The following is a 13,256-nucleotide window of genomic DNA, read 5'->3' on the forward strand; positions in this document are numbered from 1 at the left end:
AGAAATTTTTACAGGAAAACAATACAAAAATTATTATCAAGAATATGATTTTTGCCCTAATATCAAAGGTCTTACTAGAAAAAAAAAAGAAATTATGAACTAACGTGAATTTTCTTGATAAAAAAATATGATCGTGCCTGGTAACGTGCATGTAAAATGACTAGAAATAGCATTTTAGCTTAATGTAAAGCTGACAATTCACACAAGGTTTATTTCAGTTTCTTCTTCTCCAAACGTACTTCTCTGTCTGCTCATATGAATGTAACACATCATAAGAAAGTGTTTCACCGCTGTTCAAATGCATTTTGGATCGCATCATTTATATGTATAAATGTTTTCCATCTGAAAGGACTAAATATTAAATGAAACAAATGACAATAAAATGCAAAGTAATCTCTTCAGTAATCAAAATACTTTTTGAATGTAACTGTATTCTAATTACCAATGATTTAAATTGTAACTGTAGTGGAATACAGTTATTTATATTTTGTATTTTAAATACGTAATCCCGTTACACGTATTCCGTTACTCCCCAACCCTGTGAATGAGCGATATGTTTTACAGGTCCTGATATGAATAGGCAAAATATTCCATGTCTGACTTGCTCTGACAGCAAAACTTGACTTACCAAAAGCTGATCTTCACATGGGTACTTCACAGTTCCCTCTAGCAATCTAGTAGATCTGCCAGTTATTCTTTGTTTAATAAACTCTGAAAGAGGAGAAGGAGCTAAACCATGCAAGATTTTATATACAAGACCAGAATCTGTTTGTATAGTTTGTATAGTTAATCCCAGTTCAGTGTATTTTGATTTTGGATTGATTGACAGATGATATATATTTGGCTTCATGTCTAAAACCTTGAGATCCTGATGATATAAGTTGAAAGGTTTAAGAGTTTCATGCAAGGCTTGAGCCCAGCTAGTTATACAATATGTCAAATGTGGAATTATCATTGCATTAAAATGTAATCTTGCTGCTTTTGTGGTCCGTCAAACAACTTCTAATATATTGAAAATTTGATAAATTAAACTTTACTGTGTTTATAACTTTCTTAACATGCATTTTGAATGTAAGGTTATAATCCATAGTGATACCAAGATACTTGAAATGAGAGACTATTTTCAACTTTTCTCCCATGACATATACATCTGGTTCAGAATCATTGCTTTGTCTCTTGATGAAAAAACGCATACTGTTTTCTGTATATTAAGATGGAGACACGAATCACTAAGCCATTGTGCAATATGTGCCATCACAGCAGTGAGTTTACATGCGACTTGTTGTTTAGTCTTTGCATGCACTTACACTACAATCATCTGCATACATCTGCACCTCACAATCAGCCAGGTGCCATGCCATCATCTCACATGCGCTCTATTTTCAGGCGGAGATTAATTTGATTGGTTCAAGCAAGGGTAGGGGTCGCGTGAAAAGGGTGTAAAAGAAAACTGTTTTGAAGACAGTACGTGCGCCCCTCCTTTGAGGAAGACTGTCATGTGACAGCACCGAGGACTTTGAAGAGACAGAAATAGGGGGGACAGACTTCACTCACTGCACACACTCAGAACTCTAAGATCATGGATACAGACACTATGAGAAGACTTTGATTCTAAGCCGAAGTTTATATACCTATAATGCGCATGCAAGAATGAAACGGACTGCATAACTTGCTCAACTTTATACAAGAATGGAAAATAAGTGACTGTCAATTGAAGCTGTCAATTATTCTGCATGATTAAAAATCCACTTCATATGTGCGCTTGTCAACATACTTGAGTTTTTATTTTTTATTTTTTTATTTTTTTTTTTTAAGGCATCCATCACTGACTCTCTGAAATCAAGATAAATACAGTTGGGAAAATGCCTCGTCCTGGAAGAAACACGTACAGCGACCAGAAGCCACCATATTCTTATATTTCTCTGACCGCTATGGCCATTCAGAGTTGCCCAGAGAAGATGCTCCCGCTCAATGAAATTTACAAGTTCATCATGGACAGGTTTCCTTATTATCGGGAAAACACGCAGCGATGGCATAACTCCCTGCGCCACAACCTTTCCTTCAACGACTGCTTCATCAAGATCCCGCGGAGACCGGACCAGCCGGGGAAAGGCAGCTTCTGGGCTCTCCATCCCAGCTGCGGTGACATGTTTGAAAACGGGAGCTTCTTGAGGCGCCGAAAAAGATTCAAAGTCATGATCACATCCGAGCACCTGCAAAAACCCTCAGACGCCGCGCACTACCTCCAGCAACAAGCAAAACTCAGACTGACTGCTATGGGGACACATCTACCTCAAACGACCGGGTACAACTTAAGCGTGTCTCAACCATCTACCTTCAAACACCCATTTGCCATTGAAAATATCATTGCAAGAGATTACAAAATGCCAGGAAGTCTTGCCTTCTCCACCATGCAGTCCATGTCGACGGGTTATCAGATGCACAACCAATTGACCACAGCTTGGCCCCACATGTACAGCAGTAATGTGATGGACACGATACCCAGCGCTGAGTATACCGCCTATGGAGTACCACTCAAATCATTAAGCTTACCGGCGATCCCTGTCCCAATCAAACCCGCTCCAGCATTGGTTCCGTCCATCCCGGGGCTCCATGCGCACCTTCCAGCTTTTCTCTCCGGCTCTCCACAGTCCTTGAGCCCAACGTCTCCACAGACAGCGACCAGCAGCCCCGCCACACCGAGCCCGACCTCACTGCTCCATTCGGTCGCCCTTCACTGTCAAGAGGTCACTTAAAACTACCAGAAAAGAGGGAGTTGAAACTTTCCTTACGCATGCACACTGTTCAGTGGCAACGACAAATAAGCCAGCAAGACAAGAAAACAGACATTTGTCTGCTCAGTCTATCCATTAGGCTACAGATCAACATTGCCAAGATCTGAGACCGTCAACATTGAAATGAAGAAGCTCTAATGGTGACTTGTTTCAAGTATCTCATTTGGTAAAGGACTACAGCAAAATACGGTGGACCGAATTAGCTACATCATGAATTTAGGCAACCTCATTTTATTAACTTTCAAGAATAATCGAGTGAAATGCACAACGGGCAACGAAAGAAAAAATGTGTGAACATGCGTAAAAAGTTTTTTGGGACAGTATGGCTAAGGTTCACGATAAGCCTACCCAGAATTACAATAAGTTATTTCTCATTGTAAATCATTTTATTTCATATGATTCTGGGCTATGTTTTACCTACTTGGGCTCAATAAAGGCAAGGTACAGAAGAGGATAAATGAGGATTGCATGTAAGCACAGACGCTGCAGCGTTTCCACGCACCAGAAACATAAAAATGCACTTTTGGTGTGACGTTATAGATAACGCGAGAGATATTGTTCTGTGAACAATTCTCAGGCTAATTAGAAAATCTGTATATACGTTTTCTGGATAATGATGACATGCTCTGTTGTATTTGTCACTATTGCATGCTGCTTTTCACGCATAGTTGAATTATATTATGAACTCATCAAGCCTCATTAAAATATCAACATTCACAGTTACAATTTGTCCTTCAGTTTTTGTTTGTTTTGTCATATGCAGTAGCCTAGCTATTGCATGGGTTGTTTTCTGCACTGAAATTATTGTAATTAATATCAATTGCTGTTGTTGCTGTATAGGAGCAGCATCCTGTTGTTTTCAGTAGCATAGTGTAAAGTGGAATATTTCACGAACAAATTAAACCAATAATACTAATAATAGGCTTAATAATAATGAACGATAGAAGCACATTTTATAAATGGAGATGGAACAAATAAACACAATTCTGAGGTCGTGCAGCTTCGGTTGGGTCTAATTACTTTAGTTAAAGTTGAGCTGTGAATGCGAGCACTTAGAGGGCAGAAAACACAATGCTTTGTTTTGCACAAATTTAGTCAGATCGGCATGACATTTATGGCATTGGTCTATATTTATTAAGTTCATTCGTCATTTAAGTCATTGACGTGCAATGGGCCGAAACGGAAACGATGACAATAGCTGATTTTGCCTATTTTGCGTATTTCTTCAATCGGTCGGAGACTAGTCGCGGGACTCTTTCGATCTTAAAATTGTGGAACTTTTTAGAACTGAAATGTAGGCTACCTTCATCCCCACCCGACTTGCGTTTTTATCGCCTGAACATCTACACTATATTATAACACATAACACAACATTCGTGACTCCCAGAATGTCTATATTATTTTTGTGGTGAACAAGGTGACTCTGCTATAAGGCACCTGTGTGAACTTGAGGGTTTGCACTTTGGTTTCATACTTTATTATCCAGTGCACTGAAAGGCATACATTTTTAACTGTGGCTTATAAGTGTTCAAATAGTCTGCTGCAATTAAATGCATATAAACCAAAACATGTGAACAGATCTTTGCCCACTTAATATATGCCACACTTTTTTCAGTTTGACAATAATCATAAAAAAATAAATAAAAAAAAAATAAAAAAATGATAGTAAAAAAGAGCGCTAATTTTAGATGTCCCTTAATTGTTTTAATTATCTGATTAACTAAGGCTTTATTTATCCAGCTTTTAAATGGTTATTTATGGGAAACTGAATAATACAATTCTTCAAATTAAGGTCTTTGCTTCAGTTTAATAAACAATTAAGTGTAATGTGTTAACCTGCAATTGTTACCTTGAGGATCTATTACTACTTTAAAATGACCAATTCAAATTACTTTTGTTGGTGTAACCTAATAATAAATCATATTTTTAAATTGAATAAAACTAGTTAATTCAGATGTTACCACAGGAAGCACATTTGTTAATTTAGCTAACAGAATAGTTTTTTTTTTTTTTTTTACAGTGCAACAGCAATACAACACAAGATGCATGTGATTTTTATTTGCATGAGGTTTATAATGCCAGATATTTACAAGAACAACTGCAAATCATTCAAATGTTATTTCTGTGTTAAAAGAAAGAGAACATAATTTATACTGAGTTTATCCAGAGACTTTGATTTGACTCCCACTTTAAAATTCAAACATTTCAATTAATGATCATATTGTGCACTCTTGTAAGCAGAGTCGGGCATTCCTGTCACTAATTTTAGGTTGACATTACCTAATTATTTAAAAATCAAGTGGATAAAGCCACTCTGTGCATGACTTATATCTAATGACATACAGTAAATATGACTAGAGTAAAATAGCTAAATAAAACAACTAAACATATTCAAGGAAAATCTGCCCTGAGAACTAATTCTAGACTGACACCTTACTTTGTAACAAAAATATCTAAATAACAAAAATGTTGTAAAATACATTTGGGTAAACTATTGATTTGAGGACAAGGTCTCTTTGCTTTGCAGTTTGATCAAACACATCAGATTATTTAGAAAGATAAAGGTTCGTTTTTGTAGTTTAGCATCCCATCCAAATTCACAAAGAACCGTTTTAATTAAAATAATTGATTAGAATGGGAAAACATCACACGTAATTAGCAAGTATAATTTATCTGTTTCTTAATGCATGTGGGCAGTGGCCTGAATAATGAGCCAGCATTAACCTGGGCAGTAGGAGATGAAATGGACAGGGACCTGTTCTTTATAATCACACTGGAGGAAAATTAATGTCATCAGGCTTGAAATCAACTCACAGAACTTATTTGGAGGGAATGTTTGCCCACAGTAAGCTAAATGGCCTTATTTATTTCTCTCCACAACATTATTAATTTTGGGCGTGCATATTTATGAGCAAAAATACCTGAACATGCACAGGCAAGTAATTGCAAAGATATTTATATTGCCATAAATCAACAAGCTGGAGCCTGGAGAGTGAAGAACACATATACAAACACACACACGCACGCACGCACACAGAAACAAACACACGCACACACACTTTGTATGAGTCTTAAAAGACATATTTAACCAAAATCACAGCTACCACTGTAAAAAATGGTTTGTCGGGTAAACTTAAAAATGATTAAAAGTGCAACCTCTTTAAAAGCTTAAATGTGGTAACCTCTAAATGAATGGATTTTATTCCATTTAAAAAATATTATTTAAATTGACAGTACCAACCTGACTACATTAGGTTACATTAATTACAGTCATATTTAAGATAAAAATCAAATAGAAAAAAATCCTTAAGGTAACAGTTGCACAGATTCGCAACCTTTAATAGTATCTTTTTTTTTTGTTTTTTGTTTTGCTCCGAGTGATGACACGTTGCACAACATCTAAAAAAATCGTTGGCTGCTTTTCAACCAAATGTTATATGATTACAAATTGGGGTATATCTGCATTTGTGTACATCCAATCTTTTGTTTTGAGCTAAGACTTTAGGTAATACATCAACATTGTTTTTTTTTTGTTTTTTTTTGCTTGTTTTTATTAAGTTGATAGAAAGCTTTCAATGAAATTAATCAGAGGCATAGTGACATTCATTTAATAAATCAGTGATTTTTTCTACTAGACACAACAGCCCATTGGTAAGAAAAAAAGCCACTCTTCCCTGTTCTGAAAATAAAGTTTGATTGTGTGTGTTGCCAAACAATAAGATATGACAACATAGTGCACTACATGAGGTGTCATTGTTTGGGGAGGAAATGTAGACAAAGATGCTTATGCTAAGGTTTGGCCACCAATTAGTCTTGCACAGGTTTTAGTGTAAAGATATTTAAGCATACCCATAATAATCAGCATGACTGTAGGTGAATGCAGCAAGTGCAGGAGAGACTCCAGCCCAACCAAATGCCTGTGTGTGCATGAAATCACTGTGTCAACATTTAATTCATACTACTAAGCAAAGACAAATTACACCAGTGGGTGGGACTGCCAAAATTAGCTCAAGCAGCATCGACTCACAGCAGCTTACTGGTCATCTGTTGACCACTGAACTTCTAATCCTGACAGAATTACCTTCATATAGCTAGCAAGGCACTGATAAAATGAAACCTTTAATTATGAGCGTTTGTAGAGCAGATTTTGTCACATTAAATTTCCTTTTCTTTCTATAGCAATCAAACAGACCCTTGATCACAGAACAATTTAAATGAAAGTTCAGTGACTGTGAGTCAACCCTCTCAAGTTTTTGGAGAATAGCAAGAGGAGCGGAAACTGTTTGGTCAGTCATAAAACAGCACCCAGCAAACGCTGGCCAGGACTATTGTGTCCTGTCAATTCACTTCAGGCCTTTCAACCTGTTGCCAGGCGACTGGTTCCATTGATACAGCAATGCTGGTCTGAGCGATCAATCCCCTGTGAGTCTGTGTGTGTTTGGTGTTGTGAGTGGGTAAATGAAGATGCTTTGTCTCACTAAGAGACCTCCAGTGAGAAGAACAACACCCTTTTGTGTTTGTGCTTAAGTTTTTACTTTACAGCACACAATGTGAAGGTGGTTGATGTGTGTGCTCCATAGCAAAAAAGTTTCATTCAAAGAGAAACACTCATTAACATAATTTTCTGATAAACACAAAAAACTGAAACCAACCATCATCAGGCATGCAAGAAAAAGCCTTGTAGGTCTTGTAATAATAAGGCTGAGTTCAGCGTTTGAACACTCACTGCTACAAAGTCAGATTCGGATCTGATAAGGTGGCGCCAATGACCTTCTACCTGCGTTACAGTGCAGATGACTGACAGCTCTCTAAAGATTGTGAGGCCTCCAGCTTAAAGTCAGCTGTGACTCTTGTGCATCCAATGCTGAGACTGCATATTATGAGAGAGACGCGCAACAATTCTCCACATAAAAGAAAGGGGAAAAGGACTCAATTCCTTTATTTATCACAGAATAATTCAAATCAATCTGCTTTTCTCCTCTACTCAAGGTTCGTATAAATTATACAGGAGGAGGGTATAGTCACCCTCCCATCATCAGTTATCGGTAACTGGATAAACAGCTGGCTGAACATTTGAAATGATCACTACGCTTTAAGACATGTCACTCTTTCCTAACAGCCATTTTCACACAAACAATTAAATAATTAACACGTGACCTTGCGGTTCTTATCTGAAGCTCTAGGGCGTCTTAAGGTCTCAAGTGTTGTGATGTGTTAAATGTTTGAGTGTAATGACAGGCCGAGTGAGTTTTAGAGTTCTGCTGTTTCCGCCGCTGAGCGACAGGTTGATTTACGCCGTGCAGGAATCTTCCTTGTTTCTCATAAACTAACACCTCGAAGACATTTCAAAGGCCCAGTCACACCTGAGGTGACAGAAGGCAGTGCTTTTCTGTGGAATGGCCAGATATACTGTATGGAGGGAGTAATGGATAGCTAAGGTCAAGTGCTGCTTGCAGCTTTGAAGAAAATGTTTAGGGAATCCAATAAGGAGCAGAGCTTGACTTACCAACTAAAGAGATTCTTCTCTCAACCCTTGAAAAACAACCGCACTAATCACAAAGTATTAAAAAAAAAAACATTCATTACATTAGTTGGCCACTGGGATCTCTCACTCAATCTATCAGTTCAACACAAAAAAATGTTAACCCCAAAAAAAACATGCTTCATGCGGTAACATCTAAATGATATGTTTTTATTCAATTCAATATTATTCAAGTTTATTCAAGAATAAAAAGCACGCAAGTGTTATTCCAGAAGTAAAAATCACATTAATTTTTTCCATAGGGGAGTTGATTTTTCACAATAACTTACAAAGCTTTAAAGACAGACCTAGACAGAAATACATTACCCATGATCCTGAAGGGAAACACTCCAACAATCAGAGAATCAGAACCAATTAAATTGCACCAAAAGAGCTCTGCAGTGACCACCTACTCCCATGACGCACTGTGAATCACACAATTGAGTCTGTCTTCCTACATACTCAAACTTCTTGCATATTTGCAAATAACTTTTATTTTGCAATGAAATCAAAATATATAATCAAGAACTTTAAATCAGTAGTATTTTCCCATCATTATTCATTTGATTATGTAATTGGCAATGCTTTATGGTATTGTAGTTCATGTCCTCATGAAACACAGTAAGTACACAGTCTTTCACCTTTGTCTTTTTGTACAAAATTCAAATACTTTTTTGCTTCAAATCAAAGTTTGTAATGTTGTGATTGATCTCGGAGCTGGTTAGTTTGGTTCATGGCTAGAGCTGGTGCCACACTAGCCTATTTTTCCAGTGATTTTCAGGTGTGAGGTTCATTAACATAATCGCCAGCCAGGCAGAGAGAGATGAAGCGCGCATTAGCGCTTGCCAGCAGGAGGTCGTTTATCACTTGATCGTCTGGACTCCCTACTGATTTAATGGCTTCAAAAACTGAAAAAGCAAATCAGCTTGCTTGAAAAAAATCATTCTGTCATCAGGGCGGGCTCTTATATTCTCTTCAAGTGACCAATGAGCTTCTTTTTTTATTGAAGAACTGACAAGACAGTTCATTTCGCTCAGTTGCATTTCATCTCAAATGCTGACTGTAATTCATTGTGATTCTGTCACTAAGCGTTTTTCCTGTATTTTTCTCTGTCTGTTTTATTGAACGTAATTTGTTTACTCACTGAAAGCTGCATATGGAAATATGTATTCTATGGCAAGAAGGGATAAATATACAATCACACACTTCCACAAGGTAAAGTTACTGCATGAATCACATCCTAAATCACTCTTTAACAATTTTTTATGTTCATGCAGTCCTCCTGTTGTTATTTCGGTGAGCTCCACATGACAGGGAACAACGAGAGTGAGTTGTGTTGAGTTGTTATGTTATGTTTGTCTACCCTCCACCATTCTTAATCAGAAGGTGTGTCATACCTCAAACTGAATAGAGCGAGATCTCGGCAAAACAGTCTGCATATGTGACATCAAAATATATCAAAATCGAGTTTTTTGAGTCTGCTAGTGTGGTGCTGGCTTAAAAACTCTTTAATGAAGGATTTTATGAAATCCCTATCATGGAAAAAAATTTATGGAAAAGATACTTCCAGAACACAGATGGCTAAAAAAGGTGGGCAGGCACTGTTGCATCATTTAACATCACAGAAAAAACATATATAAAATATAAAAAATATATTAAGTTACACCAACAAAAACTAATGTTAAGGGTTAGATCAGTTAAAAAATAGCTAAAAAATAACAACTGCCGGTTCTGATTTTATATCAGTGTAAATCCAGTTTCTAAAGTCTACATTCGAAATAAATTAACACTAAAATTATCACAGTACAACCTTGCTAGTAATAACTTAGTACAGAAGCAAATTTCAACATTTATATGGAGCAAAAACTACTTCCAGCTTCAAAATATGTTTACAAATCTTCGCGTGTTGCACAGACAGGAAGGAAGAGTACATTTTCTGCTGACTCATAACAATAGCCTGACTTTCTTTGATCTGCGTTAAGTCCTTCCCAATGTCAGAAGCCAATAACTAATCTTTTGTTGTTGGGATTAACTCCTCTGTGCTTTGTTCATGTTAACATTGTTCTATTGTCAGTGTATTTGCCGAGTCAAGTCAATGAGAAGACAATTTGTAATGAGTAATGCACTTTGAACTACCATGAAATTATCCAGCTTAGGGAATTTTGAGAATCAGTTTAGCAGAAAAAGTACTTGCATTTAGTTCAAATATTTGCTATTACATAGGACTAATTGCAAGAATAATGTTGGTTAAATTGTTTTTAATGATAAAACACTGTCTCACATAAGATATTATTAAGGGCGTGTTTGGTGTTAACTAGGAAAGCAGATCAACATGTCTCTGTAGATACTGTAGAGTGACTTTACAATGTATCTGAGATGACATTAATGTAATACAATCAATGAACTATGAACACACAGGCCATTCCATGAGTGTAATGACAATGTGACTGACACCTGGATGGGCAAGAACCAGTGTCTCTATCTTCCACAGGTGCATGGCCTCGAGAGAGGGAGAGCTGATTAGGGTGGAAGCAGTTAGTCTGTTCCATAAAAGCACTCTTTCTAAATAAGGGTCAATTTGATTGCTGCCTTTCAGCTTTTGGCAAATTATCACCCAATAGATGGAGGAACCTAACATGGTCTTCATTCCAGCAAGTCCCTATCTCCCACACAGAGCAGGAGAGAAAAATATATTATCCATAAATTTCAGGTCTTCATGGCTATAGAAATAACTGTTATGAAACAACTGAACAAGTCAAGATATTGCCTATATCTACAAGTAATATCACACAGAATTACCTTTATTTGGACATGCACAAATATAAAAGGATGTTCTATTGCTGTGAATATTCCAAATGAAGTGTTTACATGACTGAAAAATGACTGCAGTCTTATTTACAGTAGATTTCTAAAAACCAGAATATTGGATAAATCTAGTTATGGCAATCAGGTTGTGTTTACAAGAGGTTTGCATTAGAATATAACTAAAATCGAATTAATATCAAACTGCTCTTGTGCATGTACAGTAATTGCAATCATTGTTCATAATCTCTATAAGTTCCAAGAAATAAAAAATAACAACAACTTAAATTAAATTCTGCAGATTTAGATTTACAATCTTTTCATTAACATTTGTATTTATTGTTAGCAATTCATGCAGGGTGTACTGTACATAGGGTGTACAGAACTGATTATTTAACTTTATAAGCAAAAACCAGGCTGCATATTTTCCTACAAACTCAGAGAGGTACAGATGGACAAACACAAAGGACAACTGTACCTCAATGCTCGCTGTTCTATTTAGGTCAAACTAATTCAAACAGAATGAGCTCTATCTGAATAGAATGATTAATTCAAGCAGTGGCAGCTGATTGCAGTGACAACAGATTGCCTTCTGGTAAAGTTCCATTACAACAAACAAAGCTCTCTGGAACACATAAACCATATGATTCATGACACTGTTTGAATAAAGTTCTAACAGTTTAATTATATGCTCATTATTAAAGTTTACATTTCTGATCATCAATGTGTAGTTTGGCCATTGATCAATTTACGTTAATTCTCAGTTTAGAAATAAATTGCTTGTTGGATGGTTGAAGACAAGTGCAAAAGAAACAATTTCAGCACCTGCGTACAGTACACTAAGTATGTTTAAGTTTTCTTCACACTGGGCACACAAGCTATGGCGATCATCCTGAAATGTTCGGTTTTATGAATCAGGGTCATGGTGCCCACTTCTGACTCATTAAAACACCCAGAAAGACCCTAACGCAGTACAACAATAGACAGTTACAAGGGTAAGATAAGACTGGAGTAAAGCCTCTTATTAAAAAAGAGAAAGACCCCCACCATAGAGCTCTACAGGACTGAAGAGGGGGCGGTGTCAACATCACATTGTGTATTGGAGTGGTAATTCAGAGCTTGGTGGTCTAATGCGCTTGTGAAGCACTTTTAATTTTCCCAAGTTTGCGTTTGAAAGGAACAACGGGTAGCTTTTATTCACAGGTAGCTTTGAAGTGCACAAGAGGTTTTGACTTAACCAGTCCTTCTCTATGTCTGATCACTGAGCGGAGAAGAAATAGAAAGCAGAAACTTTAGTTCCCTGCTATTCCTGTACCATATTGTTATCAAGTAGAAAATCCTTATCAATATGTGTTTGCAGCTGCTTGCTGGAGCTTAACGCATGGATCAGAAGTAGTGCTTCTGTGGTAGTTTTTAGTTAGGGTTAATGAATGTTTGAGTTTTAGAGTTCTTTTAGAGAAAATCCATTGGATTATAATATATATATATATATATATATATATATATATATATATATATATATATATATATATATATGTATATATATATATATATGTATATATATATATATGATGTCAGCACTGCACAAACATAAAGTGCAATCTTAAGCTCTCATGATCATATTTTATTACCATGAATACATTTTATAACATAATATATGCATAATCCCATGATATTTTTTTGCTTGCTTCCTTCCTTCCTTTCTTTAGTGATCACTATGGTTTGTTTCTCCCTCTAGTGGTCATTACTCTGTATTTTCCAGACACACTTTCAGGACATGGTTAACAGATTCATTGTTTATAGCTGTCATATTACATGTAAGGCAACATAACAAAGAGAGTAAACTACTCAATAAACCAATGATATACAAATATAAATATATAATAAAGTCTCTATGTGAAGAAAAAAATAATTCAATACCCGATTATCTGGTTATCATAAAATTTGCTTCTGATCTAGTTAATACTGTATGTTATATCAAGTTGGATATGAATAGACTCAAAATGATTACAGTACATTGCATTTACATACCATTTACATACCAATGTATTTTGTAACTGAGCATACAGTAGCTACAAAATCTGAAATTATTTAATTGCTCTCTTTTTGAAAAGAAACCTTCTTACTGCCAAGATAGC

At 36.2% G+C, this 13,256-nt stretch overlaps 1 protein-coding gene across 1 annotated transcript; it reads left to right on the forward strand.

The window, feature by feature from the left end:
* The first annotated feature begins 1,704 nt into the window (after positions 1-1,704).
* On the forward strand, positions 1,705-3,506 carry foxb1b (forkhead box B1b). Its single transcript, XM_051652564.1, has one exon. It carries the CDS (start codon positions 1,863-1,865, stop codon positions 2,754-2,756), a length of 894 nt encoding a protein of 297 aa, XP_051508524.1. The 5' UTR covers positions 1,705-1,862; the 3' UTR covers positions 2,757-3,506.
* The last annotated feature ends 9,750 nt before the right edge of the window (positions 3,507-13,256 follow it).

The sequence above is a fragment of the Myxocyprinus asiaticus genome, chromosome 1 (genome assembly GCF_019703515.2).
Source record: "Myxocyprinus asiaticus isolate MX2 ecotype Aquarium Trade chromosome 1, UBuf_Myxa_2, whole genome shotgun sequence".
Classification (NCBI taxonomy): Eukaryota; Metazoa; Chordata; class Actinopteri; order Cypriniformes; family Catostomidae; genus Myxocyprinus; species Myxocyprinus asiaticus.

What these genes read in the sequence shown, in the direction of transcription:
- foxb1b (XM_051652564.1), top strand. Translation starts at nt 1,863, where the DNA reads ATGCCTCGTCCTGGAAGAAACACGTACAGCGACCAGAAGCCACCATAT.